Source organism: Pipistrellus hanaki, assembly GCF_964339955.1.
Source record: "Pipistrellus hanaki genome assembly, chromosome: 16".
Lineage (NCBI taxonomy): Eukaryota > Metazoa > Chordata > Mammalia > Chiroptera > Vespertilionidae > Pipistrellus > Pipistrellus hanaki.
Window position 1 is genome coordinate 12656053 of NC_140518.1, and position 21331 is coordinate 12677383.

At 50.0% G+C, this 21331-nt stretch overlaps 1 protein-coding gene across 2 annotated transcripts in view; it reads right to left on the minus strand.

The window, feature by feature from the left end:
- Positions 1-2503: 2503 nt before the first annotated feature.
- The window catches only part of NMT1 (N-myristoyltransferase 1), a 38132-nt gene continuing 19304 nt past the window's right edge, over positions 2504-21331 (minus strand). Inside the window, exons 3-12 of one of the 2 annotated variants that reach the window (XM_084863509.1) lie at positions 18108-18252; positions 11509-11627; positions 10633-10724; positions 9648-9764; positions 8728-8898; positions 7695-7803; positions 5442-5612; positions 4681-4848; positions 3483-3620; positions 2504-2873 (exon numbers count right to left, since the gene is read on the minus strand). In XM_084863509.1, the coding sequence (XP_084719635.1) occupies positions 2853-2873; positions 3483-3620; positions 4681-4848; positions 5442-5612; positions 7695-7803; positions 8728-8898; positions 9648-9764; positions 10633-10724; positions 11509-11627; positions 18108-18252 (1251 nt within the window). In that variant the 3' untranslated portion in view covers positions 2504-2852. Of the gene's footprint in view, positions 2874-3482; positions 3621-4680; positions 4849-5273; positions 5403-5437; positions 5613-7694; positions 7804-8727; positions 8899-9647; positions 9765-10632; positions 10725-11508; positions 11628-18107; positions 18253-21331 lie in introns of those variants that run through there. The other variant, XM_084863510.1, reaches the window with a different exon arrangement.

The window sequence follows — 21331 nt, forward strand, 5'->3', positions numbered from 1 at the left end:
TGGCAGGAGGGCAAAACCGAAGCCCGGGGCCGCCTGTCAGGGGCAGGTGGGCACTGACCAGGCACAAGACTGCCCCTCCCCTGGTCTGACCGCTCCTCGCCCTCCTACACTGCAGCTTCCTGAAGCTGTCCAGGCCGTTGGGACACCCCTAGGGTTGGTTAAACGCTGGTCACCTTAGAGCAACGAACTAAAGACAACTGGGACACCCACACTCGAGCTTCAGTGAACCAGCAAGTAAGGGGCGTTGGCAGTTAGACGGGAGGGGCGGGAAAGGCTGGCATTTTCCACAGACCTGCGTGTTGAAGTGGCTCGGTGTGGGCGTCTTTGAATGCAGGCGTGTGTGGGTAACAAGCCCAATACAGACCTCAGTCCAGACCGGGGCTTCTTTTTCTGACCAGCTCCCCCCGACACGGGGGCCATGGGATTTGCCAGGGAGTCAGGGACCAAAGGCAGGAGATAAACACAGACACGCGTGTCCAAGAGCCCAGTGTCAGCAAGCAGAGGCAGCACAGGTACGAGGGTCACCCCGGAGGCAGGTCCCAGGTCCTTCCCTTGTTTGGTTCTAGCCAGCCACGGCGCCACCATCCTGCAGAGCGCCTGGAGAGGAGGGCTTGGATCCCAAACGGTGGTTCTCTGACCTGAGGTCCTGGGAGGGGCTGCAGCCGCTGAGCCGGTCCCCGAAGACCTGGTGGTGGGGCTGCGGGTGGGGCAGGGTCCCCCCCCCCCCCCCCGTGAAGGACAGTGGAGTCCAAGGAGGGCCACGTGGGTTTGGAGGGAGGCACGGGGGCCTTTCTGGAGATCTGTTTCTTCCAGAGGAGCCCAGGCCTCAGTTTCCATTCCATGACCTGGGTCACCCAGGCAAACCCCAGGGGCTGCTGTGCACCCGTTTCGGAGGCAGTTGGCTAGGACTTGGCCCAGACAGGGAGCGTTTCCAAGTTTCAGGTCCTGCCCCAGGTAGGAAAGAGCTGGGCACCGTCTTCTCCGATCTCCTCAGAAGCCGCCCTGGGCTCGCTGCCTGGGCCTCGGGGCTTTGAATGACGTCTCAGAGGCTGTAAGGCGAGCCGCCGCCTCTGACTCCTCTGTCTGCGGAATGCAGGGAACAGCTTGCTAAGAACAGCGGCTTCTTTGGTCTGGGTATCTCAGAGTCAAAGGCCAGCCATGATCCTTGGTGCCTGCAGGTTGCAGAGCAGGAACAACAGGAGAAGGGAGGCCCCCAGAGGCCCGATGAAATCCCAATCCAGTCTGCCGAGAGCAGGCAGATTGCAGCAGGTGGCACACCCCAATGCCAAGCACACATTTCTTCCAGCTTCGGGGCCTGCAGAATGAACCTGGCCAACCTCACCAAAACCCTCAGCCTCAAACAGCTCTGCCAGCCTGCAGAGCATGGCTGCAGTTGGTAAGACTAGACAGTCTGCCTCCTGCTAAGACTTCCTTCCCCCTGCAAGTAGCCGAGGGGGGAAAAGCAGCCAGGAAACCCTCCCACCACGTCACCCACCCACTTCCTTTCTCCTAGAACAAAAGTTACTTACATACAAACCTGGGTGTGGGTTGCTGACAATTCCACAGCAAATCCTCCGTAAGCCAGCTGGCTGAGCACAAGTGAGGACGAGGAATGCCTACCCGAACAGTGACCGGAGGCCCCACTACTGTGGGAAACCGGCAGCATCAATAACCACCGCCACCACAAAACCCACCGAACATCGTCGGTGAAGCCACACTCAGACAATGGCAACAGGAAATCACTCTGTTAAGTTCAGATTGGCGTCTAACCACCACTCCTTGCCATTCTTGCAGGCTGTCCTGGGAAGGAGCACAAGAGGTGCCAAAGGGTTGGAAGGCACAGGCCAGGGGCCTGGGAGCCCACACCGTCCCTGCCCAGCCACCCTGGGGGCGTGAGGGTGCTGGCTCTTCGCTCTAAGACAAGCTAACCAGGCCCTGCACTGACACGGTCTCCGCAAAGTCCCAAATGCTACAAGGAGGTCAAAGGTCCCCTTCAAACTGCCAGTCACCCCTGAAATGGAAAGACAATCTCACGGGGGACTCGAGACTATAAGATTGGCAATAGCTGGCTAAAGAGCTAGCAGGATGACTTCCAACAGGGGGCAGGCCAAGCGGATGGAGAAGGGACTCATTTAATGAACCTGCTTCCACAGAGCATCACCGTGTTTCTGAATGCAGAGAAGCCTCCGAGTAGGACTGGCTCCACCTGCAGTCTGAGACCTACGCCCTCCCCAAAGCTTGGCACAGCCCCCCACCTTACTCTGCCTTCTCGAAGCCGATCGTTCCAGCCAGTTCAGAAGGGGAACTGGACAGACTTGCCCACATCCTTTCTCCTGCTCCCCCAAGAACAGCCAGTGCCTGCTTCCAGAAGAGAACCATCACTGTGGCACTGTGCGTGCCTGGCACTGTCCTGGAGTCTGATTTTCAGGAATGATCTGGATTCAGCTTTTCATTAGAGACCGGACATCCTTGTACATTTGGAACATGAAAGATATTTAAAATATTTATATATATATATATATAATATATACTTTTATTATTCACCCGTTAACTCCATAATATGCCAATCACGAGCTTAGTTTTCAGCAGTTACATTCCCTTGATCACGGCTGCATAAAGATGTGATTAACTGGAAAACAGGGAGACCAGAGACACGGCCAGAGGTGACATCACGCAGCCTACGCCATCGCAAAACAATTGTCAAGTTCAGCGGCGGTTTGGTTAAGCCGGTTCCCTTCTGTTCCCTTTGCCAGGGATTCTCACGTTTGTGAACATTGGACCAACAAGTGGTGGGATTCCATTTCCTGGTTTGAATTCTCAGTGGCTTTATCCAGAATCTCACTGGCACCTGGTTACTGTAACACCAGCCCAACCTAGGAGAGCCAATCGGAGAGGCAGGGTTGAGTTGACAGTTGTTTGAGGCCTCTCCCACTTCCCGACCGACCGGCCTGAAGTGCCAATGGCTGAGCCCAGGGCTGGCTGTGGGAGCCGAGGCTCACGTCAGCCTGTACGCCGATCACTCCTTTAGGGGAGCAGCTGCCAGTGAGTGTCTCGAGCACTGGTCAGCGGGCCTCTGTCCAGCACTTATTTTGTTAACCGCTGACCACACCATGGTCCCGGGCTGAGGGGGTGGAAGAAGGGCTGGGACGAGGGCAGCAGCCCAGCAGAGGAAAAATCCTCCATCCTCACACTCCAGACTTCCTGGCTGACAGTGGGCAGCTCAAGTGCTGAGACAGCCCCAGTGCCCGCCCCAGCCTGCGGAAGTGACTCCCTGTGGGAAGAGATGCTGGAGAACCTTCCTGCTTCTGTGGCTCTGGAGCCCCACCCTCTGCCACCCTCCCCCCAGGCTGGCCATTGGGGGAAAGGGGCTTTTCAGGGGCCAAACGCCAGTTAACAAGGCCCAGACTGAGGCCGGGTCCCAGACCATGCCCTGCCTTTGCTCCACCGGCTCCCAGCCGGGGCAGGCCCAGGTGCTTACGTACCTTCTCGGCCCCCATGCTGGGGCACTTCCAATTGTAAAGGTAATACTGCAGGTTGCCGTCCCCTATGCCGAACTTTAGCTTCTCCAAGAAGGTTTTGTTCTCCATGAGATCCAGTGCATTGAACACATCAAACCCTTTCTGTAGAGCGGCAAGGATCAGGAGAACAGGTGAGGAGAGGTGAAAGCTGCCTCACCTTCCTGCCCTCTTCTATCCTGTTAACCACCCCAAGGTGGCCACAGAGCTCTCTTCCCTCAGAGCTCTGGCTGCTGCCATGTTGAATTCCAGCTCCAGAGAGCGCCCGCTCACCAGTGCCGGCTCTCAGGACACTGAGGCATCCTACCTGCCTCTCCCCAGTGAGCCTCCGAGCTCACTGTGTACGCAGTGTCCAAGCCACTGCTCCCATTGTTCCGGCCGCACTTCCCTGAAATACTCGAGTAACTTCCATAGTCCTCTTTGGAGACCAAGCCGGAACCCCTTCCTTGGAGGAGCTAGCTCCTGTCAGCACCTGCACTGCTCCCTCACTCCCTGGACACCTCAGCTCAGCCTCAGGGCACACCTGTGATTCCAGAACCCCTGGTGTGCGGCGTGGAGACTGACGGAGACTCTTCCTACACCTCACCACCTTGGCCAGAAGCTCTCCCAGGGCGGGGACTGGCCTAGCTCAGCGGTCGCCAACTGGTGGTCCGTGGACCTCTAGAGGTCTGAGGTCTGAAAGGTTGCAACCGCTGGTCTAGCTGCCCCGCAGAGGGCTGGGCTCCCTGCAGGCAAACCCATAATGAAGGCCTGACTGAGGACGACTTCTTGGGGATAAGACTCCTGGCCCCTTCCCCAGGCTCTACAGTCAGCGCTCCAGTGACTCACCCGGACAGAGACCAATCCCCATTCCCACGCTGTAGGGACCCCTCTCCTCCCCGAGCAGGCCTGCTATCAGGCTCCTTGGCAGCGCCTCCCGTGAGAACGAAACTCACTGAAATAAACCAGGAGGAGTTCAATGCCTTCACTTCGTGTGGCTGCTCCTGGCTCCCTCCTAGTTTCTAGCTGCTGGCTGACCACTGCCGGGCTCTTCCCTAAGCAGAGCAAGAGGACAAGGTAGGCTCAAAGCTCCTGGCCCGTGGGCAGCTACCTCCCTGAGCTGTGCTCCCCGCCATTCTGCTACCCTTGCCCCCAGAGCCGGCCCGCCCTCCGGTCTGCTCCTCACCATTTTGGCGAGAACAAGGGCGTCACTCATGAGGTCGAGAAGAGGGGTCTGGGTGTGAACATTGTAGAAGGAATAAGCAGCCTTTAGACTCTTGTGGGTGGGATGGTTCATGATGGTGGAGGGAAGCGTGTAAAAGCTCAGGAAATCCGTCACCTCCCCACTTGCGTTCTGGAGGGAAGAAGCGAGAGGAGGCACCGTCACACGTGCACGGGAACCCGCAGTCTGGGACACATGTTTTCTCCTGCTCTCACGTCACCCACAGGCAGCTCTGCCCCCTCAACAATGGTGGAAACTGAAACAGAATAGGCAGGAGGAGAAAAGACTCTGGCCGGGGCACATGAGGACAGAGCCAGAGGAAAATCCAGGCTGGAATGTGGGAGCAGCTCTCTCCTGGCCTGCGCTTCCCCGGAGACGTCTCCTGGCTCACATTCCCCCCAAGTGCGGCCCCAACGCCTGGCCAGCACCGCCTCAGGCCACGGCAGGCCAGGCCCGCAGGCTGACCTAAGGGGGGCTCCGTGCTGTCACCAGTGGGGACTAGGGTGATGGGAGGGAGAGGGGCTCACAGCAAGGCCAGAGGGATCATTTTAGCAAATGCAAACTACAACTTCCTGTCTTAGGGAGGAGCAAGCATGGACGGCCAAGGAAGTCTAGGTGCCAACATGCCCGTCAGTCGGTTCTTCAGTCACTGAACCAGGAAACCTCGCCACTCGAGGAGGGGGCCTCTGTGAACGGCCAGAGGCCGGAACTCCCCCCCCACTCACCTCCACCACAAAAGTGTCAATGATATTCTCCTGGGGGTAGAACCAGTGCTCCACCTCCTCCTGGCTCATGACTGGCGTGAGGTGGAACTGCTTCAGGTACCTGCTGAGGAGCTGGTGAACTACTGGAATGTCCTTTTTTTCCATTGGTCGCAGTCCAGCTGTTTTGGGAGACTGGAAGGAAGATGGACAAACAGCATCAGGTGTGCTGGCTGAGCACCGGACTCTCTCAGGTCCTATAGGCACCAAAAGTCAAGTCTCCCTTGTTACCGGCTTTGGATCTTTCCACCCAGGCCCTCACACAGAGTCCTGCCACCCATGGCAACTCCCTCTCCCCCGTCCATATCGCTCAGGTACAAGTCTTGCTTCTCCAGCGTCTTTTGGCTTTTTCCCTCCTGCTTAGGGCTGTGGCTTCAACCTCTCATCCACATGCCCCAGGCCGTCTTCCTAAGAAACACAACCCACCACACCACTTCCGTGTTCCAAACTCCTCCACACGGAGCACAAGACCTTCTATCCCTGCCCCGGCTGGCTGTTCTGACTGTGCCTTCTGTCCTTCCAGTTCAGTGGTCCTCAACAGAGCAGTTCTGCCTCTCTGGCCCTCCCGCCAGGACACTGGACAACACCGGAAGACATTTTCGGTTGTTACAACTACAGGAGAGGTACTACCAGCATCTGATGGGAGAAGCCAGGGATGCGGCTAAAGCATCCTACATGCTGCCCAGGACAGGCCCCAGGACAGAGAATTACCAGCACAAATGCGAACGGTGCCAGGATGGAAGGCAGCCAGACCACCCGATGGATGTGATGGGGAGGCCCAGCCAGTGCGACCCCTGGGCTTCCACGAAGACTTTCTAGGCTCCTCTCCTCTGAGCCCTCACCACCCCCTCCCGTTGAACTGAATCTCGTCCTACACTTCTCTCTCCTACAGACTCAGAGCACCCAACAGAGGCTCTCAGCCGCAGGCACTGGGGAACCCGGGCCCACATCTGACTGGGGGCTTGTTTTATCCACCTGAATGCCACTGTACTAGCCGTGCCCCAACAGAACACGCATACAATTAAATTCAGAAGAAAAGCACGAATTTCCCGGAATTTCCCCTCAAACAGAAAAGAGAGAGGCTTCCGTGGAATGAGGCCCTGTGATGCTCTGAGGCTAATACTGGGGCTGAGAGGGTATTCCCAGCCTCGATCTGTAAAGTGGGGTCAGCCAAACCTGAGAACAGGGTGGCATTGTAATGTATATGCCTCGGGCACTGCCTGATGCAACCCCTCCCAGGTAGGCGCTGCTTTTAAAACGGCAGGCTCAGGGCAGGCTCAGGACTTGTCGCTGCTGAAATTGCTCGCTCATCCTGCTGCTGCCGGGGAACATGACTGACTTGTTTCTACAAGGCGCTCCCCAATGACCCCGCCGCAGTCATGCTGAGGCTCCTCAGCCACCGCGGGAGAGCAGAGGCATCCTTTGGTGGCTGCACACCTTAAGAATGCTCTCCAATGACCTAGGAATCAGGACAACTCTGTCACAGTAACCGAAACTCGGCCCCCGAATCTGCGGCTTTTGGACAGTGTCTAACCACTGCAACAGTCCCTCAAAACGGGACAGGAATGACCCCAATCCAGTGGTGGGTGAGCTTGATCCCAGGGTGACTAATCCAGCTGAGTGGCTTAACCCAGTCCAGGCAGGCAGGCCTCTCACAAGCCAACACCCAGTGACTGTGATGCTGCCTGAAGAGGCCCGAGGGGGCAGGAGCGTCTGAAGATCCACTAGGACCCGGAAGCCAGGTGCACGAGGAGAGCACGGAAAACTAGGCAAATGGAGGTCCAGAACAGATGACCAGCTCCCTCCGGGTTGCCCATCCTTTGATGGGCATTGGCGTCAGAATCTGCCAAGGCAGGCAGAGGGGGCAGCAGACACTCTACGGCTTGGGTACACTGGGCTCTGGGCGGTGGTGCAGTTCAGTGAGTGGACTCGTCCTTCTATTTAGGCACATTTAGGCTGAAACTGCAGAAAAGAAGTGTTCTCTGAGCCCACCAACAGAGAAGCTAGCCCAGGTGCAGGCGAACTGAGGAGTCAAACTAAAATAAAGCCCTGGCTACAGGCGTAGAAAACAACGGAAAAGGAAAGTCAGCAATCTGGAAACTATGGGTTGAGTCCGTTTTCTGACCCCTCCCCCAACCCCAAGCCTTGCTCCTCTCCTGCCGAGGACCAGGCTCCTCGGCTCTCTTGCCCCTGCCCAGTGCCCGGAGCACCACTGGCCTCTGGCAGTCGGTAGAGCTTCATGGTTCGCTGCATGGTCATGTTTCTGCTCAAGTGGGAGAACTTCACTTCAATCAGCTTCCGTGGGTTTAGGGACCGGTGCCAGTACCTGTGGAGACACAAATGTCCTCTCCTCAATGGATTCTGGCAAGTCCCATTAAGAGAACAATGACTATTTTTAACAAAAAAGATAAATTAAAAAAAGACAATGGCAAAGTACAAAAAAACCCTAAACAAAACAAAACCAAAAAAAAAAACAAAAAAAACCATTGGCAGAGATCCACAGATGGCCAGCAGGTGGCACAAGAGACGCACATCTCTTGAGCCAGTGGCACTGCCCTGCTCTCCAACACCCTCCACCTGCAGTGACTGGGGAGCGGCCAGAGCTCTTCCTGGATTCTTTCTCCCTGTTTTTCTTTCTCAATTTCAAAAGCAACTCCTGTTACAGTAGCTGTCTGGGAAGAGCACGCCCCACTCTGGAATCCAGTCAATGGAAAAGACATAAAGGACTTACAGTTCTCTACGAACGGCTAGCTGCCTCCTCCCTCCTCTACTGCAGTCGCCTGTGTTTTTACTTTTGAAGTTCTCAAGGCACAGACTGCGATTGTTTCAAACAACTTTCTGAGTCAGAGGTCCTTGGGTCGCACGGGGATCAGACACGCTCTCTGGCCCACACAATATTCAAACAAAACTGAGCCAACCATTTGAAACTTGCGGACACTTACCATAAAAATCCAGATTTGGGCTTGTCCTTAAAAACTAAAACAAAGCCCCAGCAGACTGACCTCTGATTTCCAAACAGCAGGAAAGGCCAGGAGCTGAGGATGGCTAATCCCTTTGGAAAGGGCATGATGTACCTTCCGGTCTGCCCTTCCTAACGCTCTCCTCCACGCTTCCCACCTGCTCCGCGGGCACCCACAACCCCTCCCATCAGACACCGGAGGGCAAGCACTGGGCTGAGGCAGAGACGTGAGCGCCAGTGACAGCTCAGCTAAGCGGCTGCCGGTCTCCAGGGCCGGAGGAGGACGGTTACCTGCAGGTGCCGACAGGCTTTGGTAATACCACCCCGGCAGTGTAAACAGCTTGGAAAATGCCCTCCAGGTGAACCCGCCGGGTTATCTCCCGGATCAGGACAGGAGCCACCCTCTTGGAACGCAGCTTCTTGTGGACACACAGGAAGTTGATCTCCACCATCTTCTTCTCTCTAAAGGGAGAGAGACCGTGACCAGGCTTGGATCAGGTAAGGCCATCCCTACGAGCACGTGCAGCCACCCTGCAGGGACCGGGCCTTCAGCACAGGCTCAGCAGTCGGTACCTGGACTCTTTGCCGCGGCCCTGCTGCCCCAGGCAAGGAGCCGCTCTCACCACAACCCAGACTCTACTTCCGGAGGTTAAGTGGGGCTTATGCAAACTGCTCTACTGAAGGCACTGCCTGCATCTCCCTGATGGATCTGCATGGCAGGCTGGGGGAGCCCCACCAGCAGATAGAAAAACTCACAAAGTCAAGGCACTGCAAGGGGTTTGACACCAACAAGAAGCCACAACCCATAAGCCTAGAAGACTACGGCAGATGGTTCTGACACTTCCAGGGAGAATGAAGGCCCCATGACTATCTGAACGAGAGGCCCTGGCTCCAGCCCATTGCTGAAGCTGCTCGAGTACAGCAACACGTGCTAATGCAAGCGCAAACACTGAGCTGCTGGTCAGGCCGTGCGCTGACCCTCAGGGGGCCCTCGTCCAGCCCAGGTCCCCGACAAGAGAATCGGCAACAGCTGAGAGTGAGACAGACGGTTCTTACTATGAGTTTCTATTCCCAGGGCCTGAGTTCCCCCCCTTCATGGACCTCCCCTCTTTCTTTTGTGGAAGGTGTGTGTACCTGTTCTCCTTCCTCTCCCTCCCAGACCGAGCAGGATGGTAGGGATGTGGGAGTTGGGGGACAGTGCTGGTGCTTACGTGTCATAGATGTGGATGTTTGCTGGGATGGCGCTGATGAACCCAACCAGTTTTCGACTTGAGACCACTCGAACCCCACAGTGCCACTGGGGGAGCCAGCCAGGCGGCCGGAGAGCCCTGGAAGAGACAGGGGCTGTGGTGCCGCTCGCCAGCAGGCAGGGCGGGCTGTGTGGGGTCCACAGCTGAGTTTGGTTCTAACCTTCTGCTACCACGTCCCTGGGGGTTAGCACCTCCATTCCCTTTAGGCCAAGCCCTCCCGGACACAATGGGAATGAGTCACAGTCCCTTCTGGCTGCTCAGCCCACTTGGCCTACTTACCCACCCAATCGAAGGCTGTCATACTGAGGCTTTACATCCGATCCAACTCCTTTGCATTCACTCACTCTGACCGCGTGAGCCGGAGAGCTGGCCTCCTTGGCTCTGAGTCCGGTGGGTCCCATGGTTGGGAGCCCATCACGGAGCCCCTGAAGCACTGGTCTGCCTCTGCCCTCCGGGCCCATCACTCCCCTTTCTGCTTGCCGGTCTTCCTTTCCCTCCTCCATCCCTCTACATTCCAGCCTCTCTACACTTCAGCCTCCTTCCTCCCCCTTCCTGGATGTTACATGTGGCCCAGGATGATGGATGGTTCAGCCACACAAGGCCATTTTCGTACAACTGAGCGTACTCAGAAAATGGACAGAAAATGATCCCTTTTTGATTTTTAAAATATCAGTAGCTTTCATTGCTCTTCCCCTTCTTACATAAAATCCCATTGAGTAGATGATCTTTTCTTCTGGGTAACAATTCCACAAAGTCTCCCTCACTCAGTCATTCTATCTTAAATAAGGTTTTGATGCTAAGTTCCACTAGAAGCAAGTCTCCTTCAGATGCAGGAACTCAGAAATTTCACACTAACTTGCCATTCAAAGGGGATGAAAAATCTGAGGCATGTGGTGGTTCTGCTCTCTGGCTTGGCCCAGAACTGTAAGGAAGTCCTTAAACTCACCATAAGAGAAATTCCGGGGAATAATCAAATCGGAACATGTTGTCATCGTCTTCCACGTAATTCTCATTCAGGAGGGTGTATAATTCTTTCAGCTGCAGAGAAACAGGTGCTGTCTTAGAGGTATTCTGCCAGATGGGGGCCAACTCTGACACCCTGGGGCTCTACGCTTCTCAGAAGGACAAGGCAAACTTCCTTTTGGCATGGCAGGGACTCTTTGAAACGAGCACATGAGCACCGCAGTTGTAATAGGAAACTGAGCCATAGGGGTAGAGTGGCCCACTTAAGTACATAAAGTGACAGACACCAAGAATGCCATCCAACTAACCAACACCTCCTCGTTAAGACAGGGAATGAATGAATGAATGATGAACAAGCAAAATGTGGCCCTGGCCAGTGTGGCTCAGTTGGGTGGGCACTATCCCATGCACCGAAGGGTCGCCGGTTCGATTCCCAGACAGGGCACATGCCTAGGATCCGGGTTTGACATGTGCCCTGAATCCAGGAGGCAACCGACAGATGTTTCTCTGGGTTTTCCTTCCCTCCTCGCCCCCGTCTCTCTCCCCCCATTCCTCTCTCTCTCTAAAACCCATTAAAAAAAAATAAAAAATGAAAGCTTAAAAAAAGGATAGACACTTTGAAGAGCTATAGAGGTAAACCCTCAACCTGCCAGAGAAGCCAAGTGCTATTTCTGTGGTGCTGGGGAGGCCCCAGAGGCAATGCTAGCAGATGTGTGTGCATGTGCTGTGGTCTGCTCAGACCTGTTGGGCTCAGCTGTAAGAGAGTCCTCGAAGAAGGCTTGAGGTGACGCTGTCTCCATGCCGGCAGGGCTCGCTGTGAAAGCGCCCAGTCCACACTGGCCGGCCTGGGACTACTCACCACGCCACGGTCCCCCAGGTCCAGGGCGTCCCAGGTGAAGCCCTGGGGCAGGGTGTAGGGGTCCTGGCGGATGTTGTCTTTGTCAGGCTCCACGGGACCATGGGTGTTCACTACTTCTCCTGGAAGAAGAGACAGCCATGAGCCTTCCCGCTGCCTCCCGGGGGAGGGAAGGCGCTCGGTCCCCAAATCAACCAGGACAAGTCCCGCCTGTCCCCAGGAGCCATCTGAAGAACACTCTGTGCTTGGCAACTGCAGGCCACCTCTGAGCGCCCCTTGGCCCCTCACTAAGGGCCAATTCATGGCAAAACTTCAGCACAATCACTGGCATCCAAGGTGGCTGGCTTTCTGGAAATCCTTTTCTCTCTCCCTCTGGTTACTGAGTGACAAACATTAATCTTGACTAATTTGGCTTCCTGCCTCCTGGTTGGTGCAGAGAGTGCTGTCATGGCCCTGGCCCATCAACCTCGATGAATTTAGAAGAAGTTGTAACAAAGCTGCTTTTGTGACAACAGCAACAATGTCCTGGGCCCATTCCTGAACCAGACGATGGCATCGAGGCGCCAGGCTGGATCCTGGCGCTGCAGCCTTGGCTTTCAGCAATGTGGCCGGTGAACGGCGCTGCCAACTCAGGCCCTCAGGGTCTGCAGAGCCTGCGAGGACCTTCAGGCTGAATCACCGTCCACACAACGCTGCCGGGAAGCTAGGCTCTGACACGACACCCCACCCGGACAGACACCGCTCCTCTGTGGGGTGGGGAGGGAGTGCTTGGGGTGCTGAGGAGATACAGCCCTGATTCCCACCCACAGCCCAGTCAGTCATTTGATAAACGTTGGACAACAAACACTCAATTTTGGCTGTTGGAGCTATTTAGTTTCTACAATTCAGAGCTTACTTATGTTCACACATAGAAGAATGCAGCGTTTAGTACATTTTGAAAACTGAGTTTTCAAACAAGTACCCTGTTTGCTTCTAGCATAGGACATTGTAGACACTTCATGCTTTTACTGACTTTCAAACTCCTGGCCAAACAGATCCTTCTAATGTGTAACAGGCAGCTCGACCCGCCCAGCAGCGTATCTGTGGGGCAGGTGAAGTAGAAACGGCCAGCTATGGCTGTGAGTTGAGGACAACACCATCAGCACTAAACATCCAACTCTTACACTCACGTTTACTGAACACCACTGTGCATCAGACATCATGCACTAGGATAGAGCCAGGAAAAGACAAGGTCCCCGACTCTACAAGATGTACCACCTTCTGGAAAAATATTCAAGAAATGAAACGTGACAAACATGCTAAGGGTCACAAACTGGGAATTACAGGCGTCACTGGGGGGATTACATGGCAGAGAAGCAGCCGGCTGCCTACTGACAATCTGGCTCCCCAGCAGGTTTGGTTAGGCGAGAGCTGGTATTTGTCTTCCTTAGTTTAGAAGCTGGCCTTTTGGTTGGTTTATCCATAAAGTGGCCCTTGAGAAGTAGTTCAATATAAGTCAATCCACCTCCGATTCACTGCCATATAAACTTGAGTGTGCACAGCCAAGGGCCAGGTCCTTGGAAAGTACCGAGGATTTCTCCTCTCATCTTATCTAGTTGCAAGTTTATTTTTCCTTATATTGAACTTTCTTTTCCAAAATACATTTAACTTCAGAATCTTTTTGCTATTATTATTTTCCTAACGATTTCATGGATAAGATACTAGTGGTCTTCCCCAGGGTACAGTCAGCTATGCACCCTTATCAGCAGGGACATGTTCTGAGAAATGCATCGTGAGGAGATTTCTCCTAGTGTGAGTATCACAGAGTGCAGTTAGACAGATCTAGATGGGAGAGCCTACCGCACACCTCAGCTCTGCTGTATAGCCCATTGCTCCAAGGCTACAAGCTTGTACGGCACAACACTGCACAAACAACGCGACATTAAACCAAGCACAAGAGAAAATGATGGAATCAAGAAATGTAGTAAATACAAGATGTAGAAGGCTGTTGTCAGCATAATACCACATACTGTTTTCAGCAAATGACTTTTCTATAAGTAGAAAGAGTATACTCTAAAATAGGGGTGTCAAACTCAATCAGAGAAGGGGCCAAAATCTAAAATCCAGCCTAAATCGCGGGCTGAATGGTTTACTGAACAGTCATAAACTGACAATGTCATAAACTGACAGCGGAGTGCAGTGATGACAGCGCGGTGCGGGCCACATTGCAAGGCCTGGCGGGCTGGATTTGGCCCTCGGGCCTTGTGTTTGACACATGTGCTCTAAAATAACAATAAACAGCATAGTTTAGTAAATATATAAATCAGTAACATTGTCAGTTATTGTTATCAAGTATTATGTACTATACACAATTACTTGTGTTAGTTTTTTTAAAATATATTTTTTATTGATTTCTTACAGAGAGGAAGGGAGAGAGATAGAGTTAGAAACATCAATCAGCTGCCTCCTGCACATCCCCTACTGGGGATGTGCCCACAACCAAAGTACATGCCCTTGACTGGAATCGAACCTGGGACCTCTCAGTCCGCAAGCCGACACTCTATCCACTGAGCCAAACCGGTTTCGGCGGCTTGTGTTACACTTTTATACAACTGGCAGTGCAGGTGTATTTACACCAACATCACCACAAACACATGAGCAATGTGTTGTGCTACAATGTCATTAGGGAATAAGGCTTTCTCAGTTCCATTATAGTCTTATGGGACCACCATTGTATATGTGGTCCATTTTTTTAAAATTTATTTTTATTGATTTCAGATAAAGGAAGGGAGAGGGAGAAAGCATTAGAAACACCCATGAGAGAATCATTGATGGGCTGCCTCTTGCATGCCCCCTACTTGGGATCGAACCTACAACCCAGCCATGTGCCCTAACCGGAAATCGAACCCAGGACCTCTTGATCCATGGGACGATGCTCAATCCACTGAACCATACCAGCAGGGCTGTGTGGTCCATTCTTCACTGAAACATAATTGTGAAGCACATGATTGCACTATAATAATCCCAAGGCCAAATCTTTAAATTTAGGCTGGTTTCTAGGTCCTGTGTGCAACAACCATTTCCATTCACTCCTTCACCACTTGCTCATGAAATGGTAGAATGCACTGGTTCTGTGGCAAGAGCTGGCAAATGAAATGGACAAAGGTGACTTTTAAAAAGTAAAATGAGCCCTAGCCAGTTTGGCTCAGTGGATAGAGCATTGGCCTTGACTGAAGAGTCCTGGGTTCGATTCTGGTCAAAGGTATATGCCTGAGTTACAGGCTCAATCCCCAGTGGAGGGTGTGCAGGAGACAGCCAATCAATGATTCTCTCTCATCATTGATGTTTCTGTCATTCCTTTTCCCTTCCTCTCTGAAATCAATAAAAATATATTAAAAAAAAAAAAAAAAAAAAGTAAAATGAGCCCTGGCCATGTAGCTCATTTGGTTAGAGCATTGTCCTGATATGGCCAAGGTTGTGGATTCCATCCTTGGACATACAAAAATTGGCCATGAATACATGAATAAGTAGAACAACAAATTGACGTTTCTCTCTCTCTCTCTCTCCTACTCCCTCCATCCCTCTCTAAAAATTAATAAATTAGAGATGCAAATCTAAACAACAATGCGGTACCATCTCACACCTGTCAGAATGGCCAACATCAACAAATCAACAAAAGACAAGTGTTGGCGAGGTTGTGGAGAAAAAGGGACCCTCGTGCACTGCTGGTGGGAATGCAGACTGGTGCAACCACTGTGGAGAACAGTGTGGAGTTTCCTCAAAAAACTGGAAATGGAACTCCCATTTGACCCAGTAATCCAACTCCTAGGAATATATCCCAAGAAACTAGAAACACCAATCAGAAAGGATATATGCTCCCCTATGTTCATAGCAGCACAATCTACAATAGCTAGGATTTGGAAACAGCCTAGGTGCCCATCAGCAGATGATTGGATCAAAAAACTATGGTACATCTACATAATGGAATATTATGCTGCCATAAAAAAGAAGGAATTCTCATCATTTGCAGCAACCTGGATGGAATTGGAGAACATCATGCTGAGTGAAATCAGCCAGTCAATGAAAGAGAAATACCACATGATCTCATTTATGGATAATAAAAAACATTATAAACTGATGAATCAAAAGATAGATATAGAGACAATAAAGCAACAAGCAGACTGTCAAATTACAGCGGGGAGGGTAGGGAGATCTGGGGAAGATAAGAGATCAACTGTAGGACTGAAGGACTTGTATACATGCATATAAGTACAACCAATGGACACAAAACTCTGGGGAGGGAGGGCATGTATGGGAGTGGGGAGGCAATGGTATATGTACACAGATAATAATTTAATTTAAAAAAATAAAATGGGGGGGGGCAATAGTAAGATATGTACACAAAAAATAATTTAATAAAAAAATAAAATAAATAAGAAAAAATATTAAAATAAAATAAAAATAAAATAAAATCAATAAATTAAAAAAAAACTTTAAAAAATAAAAATGAAATGATATGATCTGAAAAAGAGAACAAAAATTTTAGTTGGGAGCACAAAGAACTGTTACATAGCCTAAAACAATTGCTGTTTAGAAGGCCTTTAAGTGGGGGAATTTAGGGTGATTTTAAACTTCTAAAGAATTCTAGATCTCTTTAGTGGAAAACAATTTATATCAGTCCCAACAAGGTAAGGAGTGGTGAAAACACGGCTCACTTGAAATACTTGAATTTTACAATCATTAGCCCATTTCAGTGGAAAATATGAAGGCAACTCTAGAAATCACACAACTCTAAGAGTACTCGCAGGAGGAGAAGGGGAGCACCTCAGTCACACAGAGCAGCTGACACCAACAACGTGGTCCTTTATGGGCTGCTTCACGGAAACAACGGACTTAACTGGCCTGCTCTTCCACAAAGCCCCACCCCACACACAGCTCAGAAGAAATAGCACTGAGCATGCAGAGAAGAAATGGCATTGAGCATCGTTGCACCTTCCTGAGTGCATCAGGGACCCTGGGGGCAACTGTGTGGCTTGCTCGTGAACTTTCTGAAAATAAACAACGACAACAAAAATGCAGCACTTTCTATAATTACAGGTAGAGAAACTGAGGAAAAAAACGAAGAATAACTGGACTGAAGAGAAACAGAAGCCTATTACTTAATTCGCTTCATCCCCAGGTTTCACTGTCTGTAAAAAAGGGAGCAAATTCCCAGTGAAAATAAAACCAACCCCAAACCCCATCTGATAACGAACCAAAATATTCGGCAGTCACCACACGTCTCTCCATGCACTCGCTCAGAGGCAGGGCATGTGGCTCCCTGAAGGGGAAGAGGTCATGGGAACTGGCTACCAGGCCTGCCCTAGGAACAGCATTACTGTGACCCACAGCCCCGCCCGAGGGCTCAGGCAGTGGGCCTGGACCTACGTGGCTGGGGCAGCCCGGCAGCCCAGGCGGATGGGTTGGGACAGGTTCTGGAACAGAGCCTCCTGGCCGGTTCACGGCTCATGGCCATCCAGCAGTATTTTGCCTGGAGGGGCGTTCCTCAAATCACTTCTGGATTGCCCAAGGACTGCATCTGCTTTAGAGCAGAGCTTCTGAAACTTTCAAAATGGACACAACCCCCCTGTCAGTTCTGATTCTAAAGGTCTGGAGCGGGGCATGAGATTCTGAATTCTATAACCCTTAAGCAAGGCCATCCTGCTGGTGTGAGAACCAGTTTGAGTAGCAAGGCTCTGAACTGAGTGCTCCCCACCACTGAGTAGACGAATCTCCCTGGGCACAGCTGTCCCTCACCAGTCCTTGGCCCGGCCCCTGCCCGCCTCCTCCTCCCCACCAAACACACACTGTGTTTCTGGAAAGGAGCGGTATCATGAACACCCTAAGGTCATCCATTCACGTTTGGTGTTGAAAAATACGTTTTTTCCCAACAGACTTACTTTCCCAGCCACACAGAAAACAGGAGGTGGGCTATCAATGAGCCCAGAATCATGACGCAACCACTCCAGAAACTTTGTCAACAGCGACCCTCTGAAGTTAGCCATCAAGGTTAGCTGTAGCTTGGTCTCAGCAGGTCAGCTCTAACTCTGCTATGTCCAGTCTCTTCTGGAATCCTTTTAGATTTTCTAGCTATCCCACTCTTTTCTTTCTTAAGGGGTGCCAACCAAACCTGCATATGGTATTCCAGTTGTTGAACCATCATCGTTAAGTAAACTGTCAAATCACTTTGTATTTAGTAAACATGCATTTGCAAGAGATAAGGGGAAGAGGGTGAGGATTTCGCCATCCCAGGATTGAAGGTTTGCCCAGATAAACACGACAGTCTCTCCATAAAGTCTATGTGGGAAGACAGAACATGGGCAGACATCCCCATTCACCATGTGCCAATGCATTGTTTTTCTTTGTAGATTTGTACTGGATGATGATGAACTGAAGGAGCCATTATTTGGTTTCAGTGTGCTACTGTGCAACGATGAGGTCCCTGAACAATAGCCTTTTCTATACTGTACTTTCAAGACTACCCTCTAAAAATAACCCCCAAGGCACTCCAGGACAATATAGCCCGCACAAATTAAGTATGGAACCCTCAGCACAACTCTCCTGGAGAAGAGGCACACACATACCCAGTTTGGGGACAGGCTGTGTGTCCCAGAACTGGTAGCTTCTTTTGCTGGCCTCCTCCAACGTTTTGGCAGGTCCCTGGCCCACAGAAAACAGTTCAATGGCCTTCTGTATTTCCTGGATCCTCTCTGCTGGCAAAGAGTTCATCTAGACAAGACAAAGTCGGGGAGAGAAAAGGCTCATTATGTTAATAAGTACTTTTGATTAATTATAGGTTCAACAGTTAAAGGAGTACAGCTTGCCGGTGTGGCTCAATGGGTTGAGCTTCAGCCCATGAACCAGGTCATGGTTCAGTTCCGGTCAGGGTATATGCCCAGGTTGTGGGCTTAATCACTGGTGGGGGGTATGTAGAAGGCAACCATTCAGTGATTCTCTGTCATCATTGATGTTTCTCTCTCTCTCTCCCTCTCCCTGAAATCATCAATTAAAAACACACACAATATATTGAAGGGATACAACTCAACGAAGGGAAATGATTCCTCTATCCCAATTCCAGAGATCACATATTGTACAACTGGAGAAAGTTGTTGTTGATGAACAAAACGAGGGGGGGGGGGTTCCCTGCAGGGTTTCTCCCCTTCTTGTGATGTTTGATGGCAGAATACATGTTCAGTGTAAAATTCCAAACAATGCAGGAATGTGTAATACATATAGAAAGTAAAAACCCAACAATCCCATCCCTCAAATATAATCCTTGTCATCAACAGTCTTAATTTGAGAGGTAGAAGAGGCAAGTATAATTTGACTTTTTTATATGCAAGCTCCAAACTCACACACACACACACACACACACACACACACACACAATTTCAAAAACTAAAATTGGATCATATAGTATTATTCTAAAAACTGTTCTTTAAACACTGTGTCTAAGAGACCTACCCATGTGGCCACACAGACTTGCCCATTCTAACTACTGTGCACGGGCCACAGTTAATTAGCCACCCCCCCAGCAATGGGCATTTTGGTGGTTTTGTTCTTCAGTGCTACAAGCATGCTACAATGAACTTTCTTGCACGTCTATTTTTGCTCATTTGGATATGTATTCCTGCAGGATAAAATCTAAGAAAGGAGGTTTGTTGGATTAACAGGTATTAAATTACATTTGAAACTATAATATATATTGTCAACTTTCCCCTAAAAACAGGTTAATAAGCCAATAAATATTGTTATGAGAACATGTTTCTCCAGACTCTCATAATAAAATTTAACAAATCTTAATCTCTGTCAATCTAGGGGGAAAAAAGACTGCTTTAATCTCTATTTCTTTCATTTTGAGTTTAATCGTCTTTTCATACACTGACTAAACATTTATATTTTTTCTTTGTGAACTGTCTACTCATTTCATTTTTTTAAATTGACTGATTAATATATTTATTTTCCTAGTTTATTGTTTATCTTTTTAAAAATTGTCTTTTGACTTTTTATAGATATGTTGTAATTTGTCATTTTTTAATGGCTCCTGGTTCTTATAATTATAAAAATATGCATAATTTTTTCTAACACTATTTCCCCCCACTTAGACTATGAAGGAAAGGAAGACTATAAACCAACGTGTTTACATTGCCTTGGGAGGTAGGATTGTCAACATAAGACACATTTAAGCCTGTAGAGAATTTTTATGAATTTACTTGAGCTAAACTGACGACAAATGCCAGGAAGCAAAATCTCAACTGATTGAGAAAATGCTCCAGAGAATGGCAGTTATGTGCCTTATTTTATAAATTACAAAGGAGGAAGTGTAAGGGGTTACATAAAATCCACTGGTGATAGCTTAGGGAAATGGGAGGAAGTGGGGGAATCTCTGGGCCTGGATAAAAAGTAAACCTAATAAACACATACTTCTTTTACATTTGCGTGTATAGGATGGTTAACAATGAACGTAATAACCATAACAATGAGAGATTTTGTGGTCTTTGCTCTGGTGCACTGGGGAAGGAGCGAGGAAGGAAAGAAATTACAAAAAGGTGTGTTATTATAAATGTAGATGCAAAGACCATAAGATAAGCTCAGTTAAGGTAAAGATTTATCGGGGAAGATACTGGCCTAGAACATGACTACCCACCATGACTCATTTTCAGATAGAAAGTGTATGTTTGTCTGCTTGTTTGTTTTTTTAAATATATATATTATTGATCTTTTACAGAGAGGAAGGGAGAGGAATAGAGAGCTACAAACATCGATGAGAGAGAAGCATCAATCAGCTGCCTCTTGCGCACCCCCTACTGGGGATGTGCCTGCAACCAAGGTACATACCCTTGACTAGAATCGAACCTGGGACCCTTCAGTCCCCAGGCCGACACTCTATCCAGTGAGCCAAACCAGCCAGAACAAGTGTTTGCTTTTTCAATATATTTTTATTGATTTCAGAGAGGAAGGGAGAGGGAGATATAGAAACATCAATGCTGAGAAACACTGATTGGCTGCCACCTGCATGCCACCTACTGTGGACTGAGCCCACAACCCAGGCATGTGCCCTCAACCAGAACCGAACTGGGACCCTTTGGTCTCAGGCTGACGCTCTATCCACTGAGCCAAGCTGACTAGGGCCAGTTAAAAAGTTTTAATTTCAGACCATCCTATGTGGTTACTATAGACCTTTGAGCTTGTAAGGTCTGCCCTGCAGGCTTCCCGAGCTTGCCAGATTTAGTATGTGGCCCCTTTCTCATCCACAGGATTATAAGTGATTTTAGTTTTCTTCCTCTTGCTATGATTTCCCCCCTAAATTCTCTACAATAAACTACTTCACTTTTATAAAGAGGAAAAAATGGAAGAGCTATGTAAATGGTGGTTTATTAATATTTTCTAATTTCAAAGAGAACCATTTTGATATGGGCTCAGGGTCACACCCTCCACCCAAATACACATCCCCAAACAAAAATAAAAACCCTAAAGCCAAAGCATAGGCTTAGGCTAGGATTCCTGACTGAAAACCTGGGTAAGCCACCTCTCTCATCTTTAGAACGGGAAGACTCCCATCTGCCTTGTAGGGATGTTCAAGTGCCTGGCAACAACCTAGCCCGCTGTGGTCAATATGATGTTTTTTTTTTTTTTTTTCATAGGGGGTTTGATACTGAAAAATTACTTGAAGTCATATCTTAATAAGATAGAAGACTGAAGATGGAGTATAACATTTGAGTCATGAAACAAAGTGTAGATAGACTGGAATGAGACCAAATTTCTCATGACGCTTATCAACTGTTTGAGAAGCTATTCTAAAAGAGGA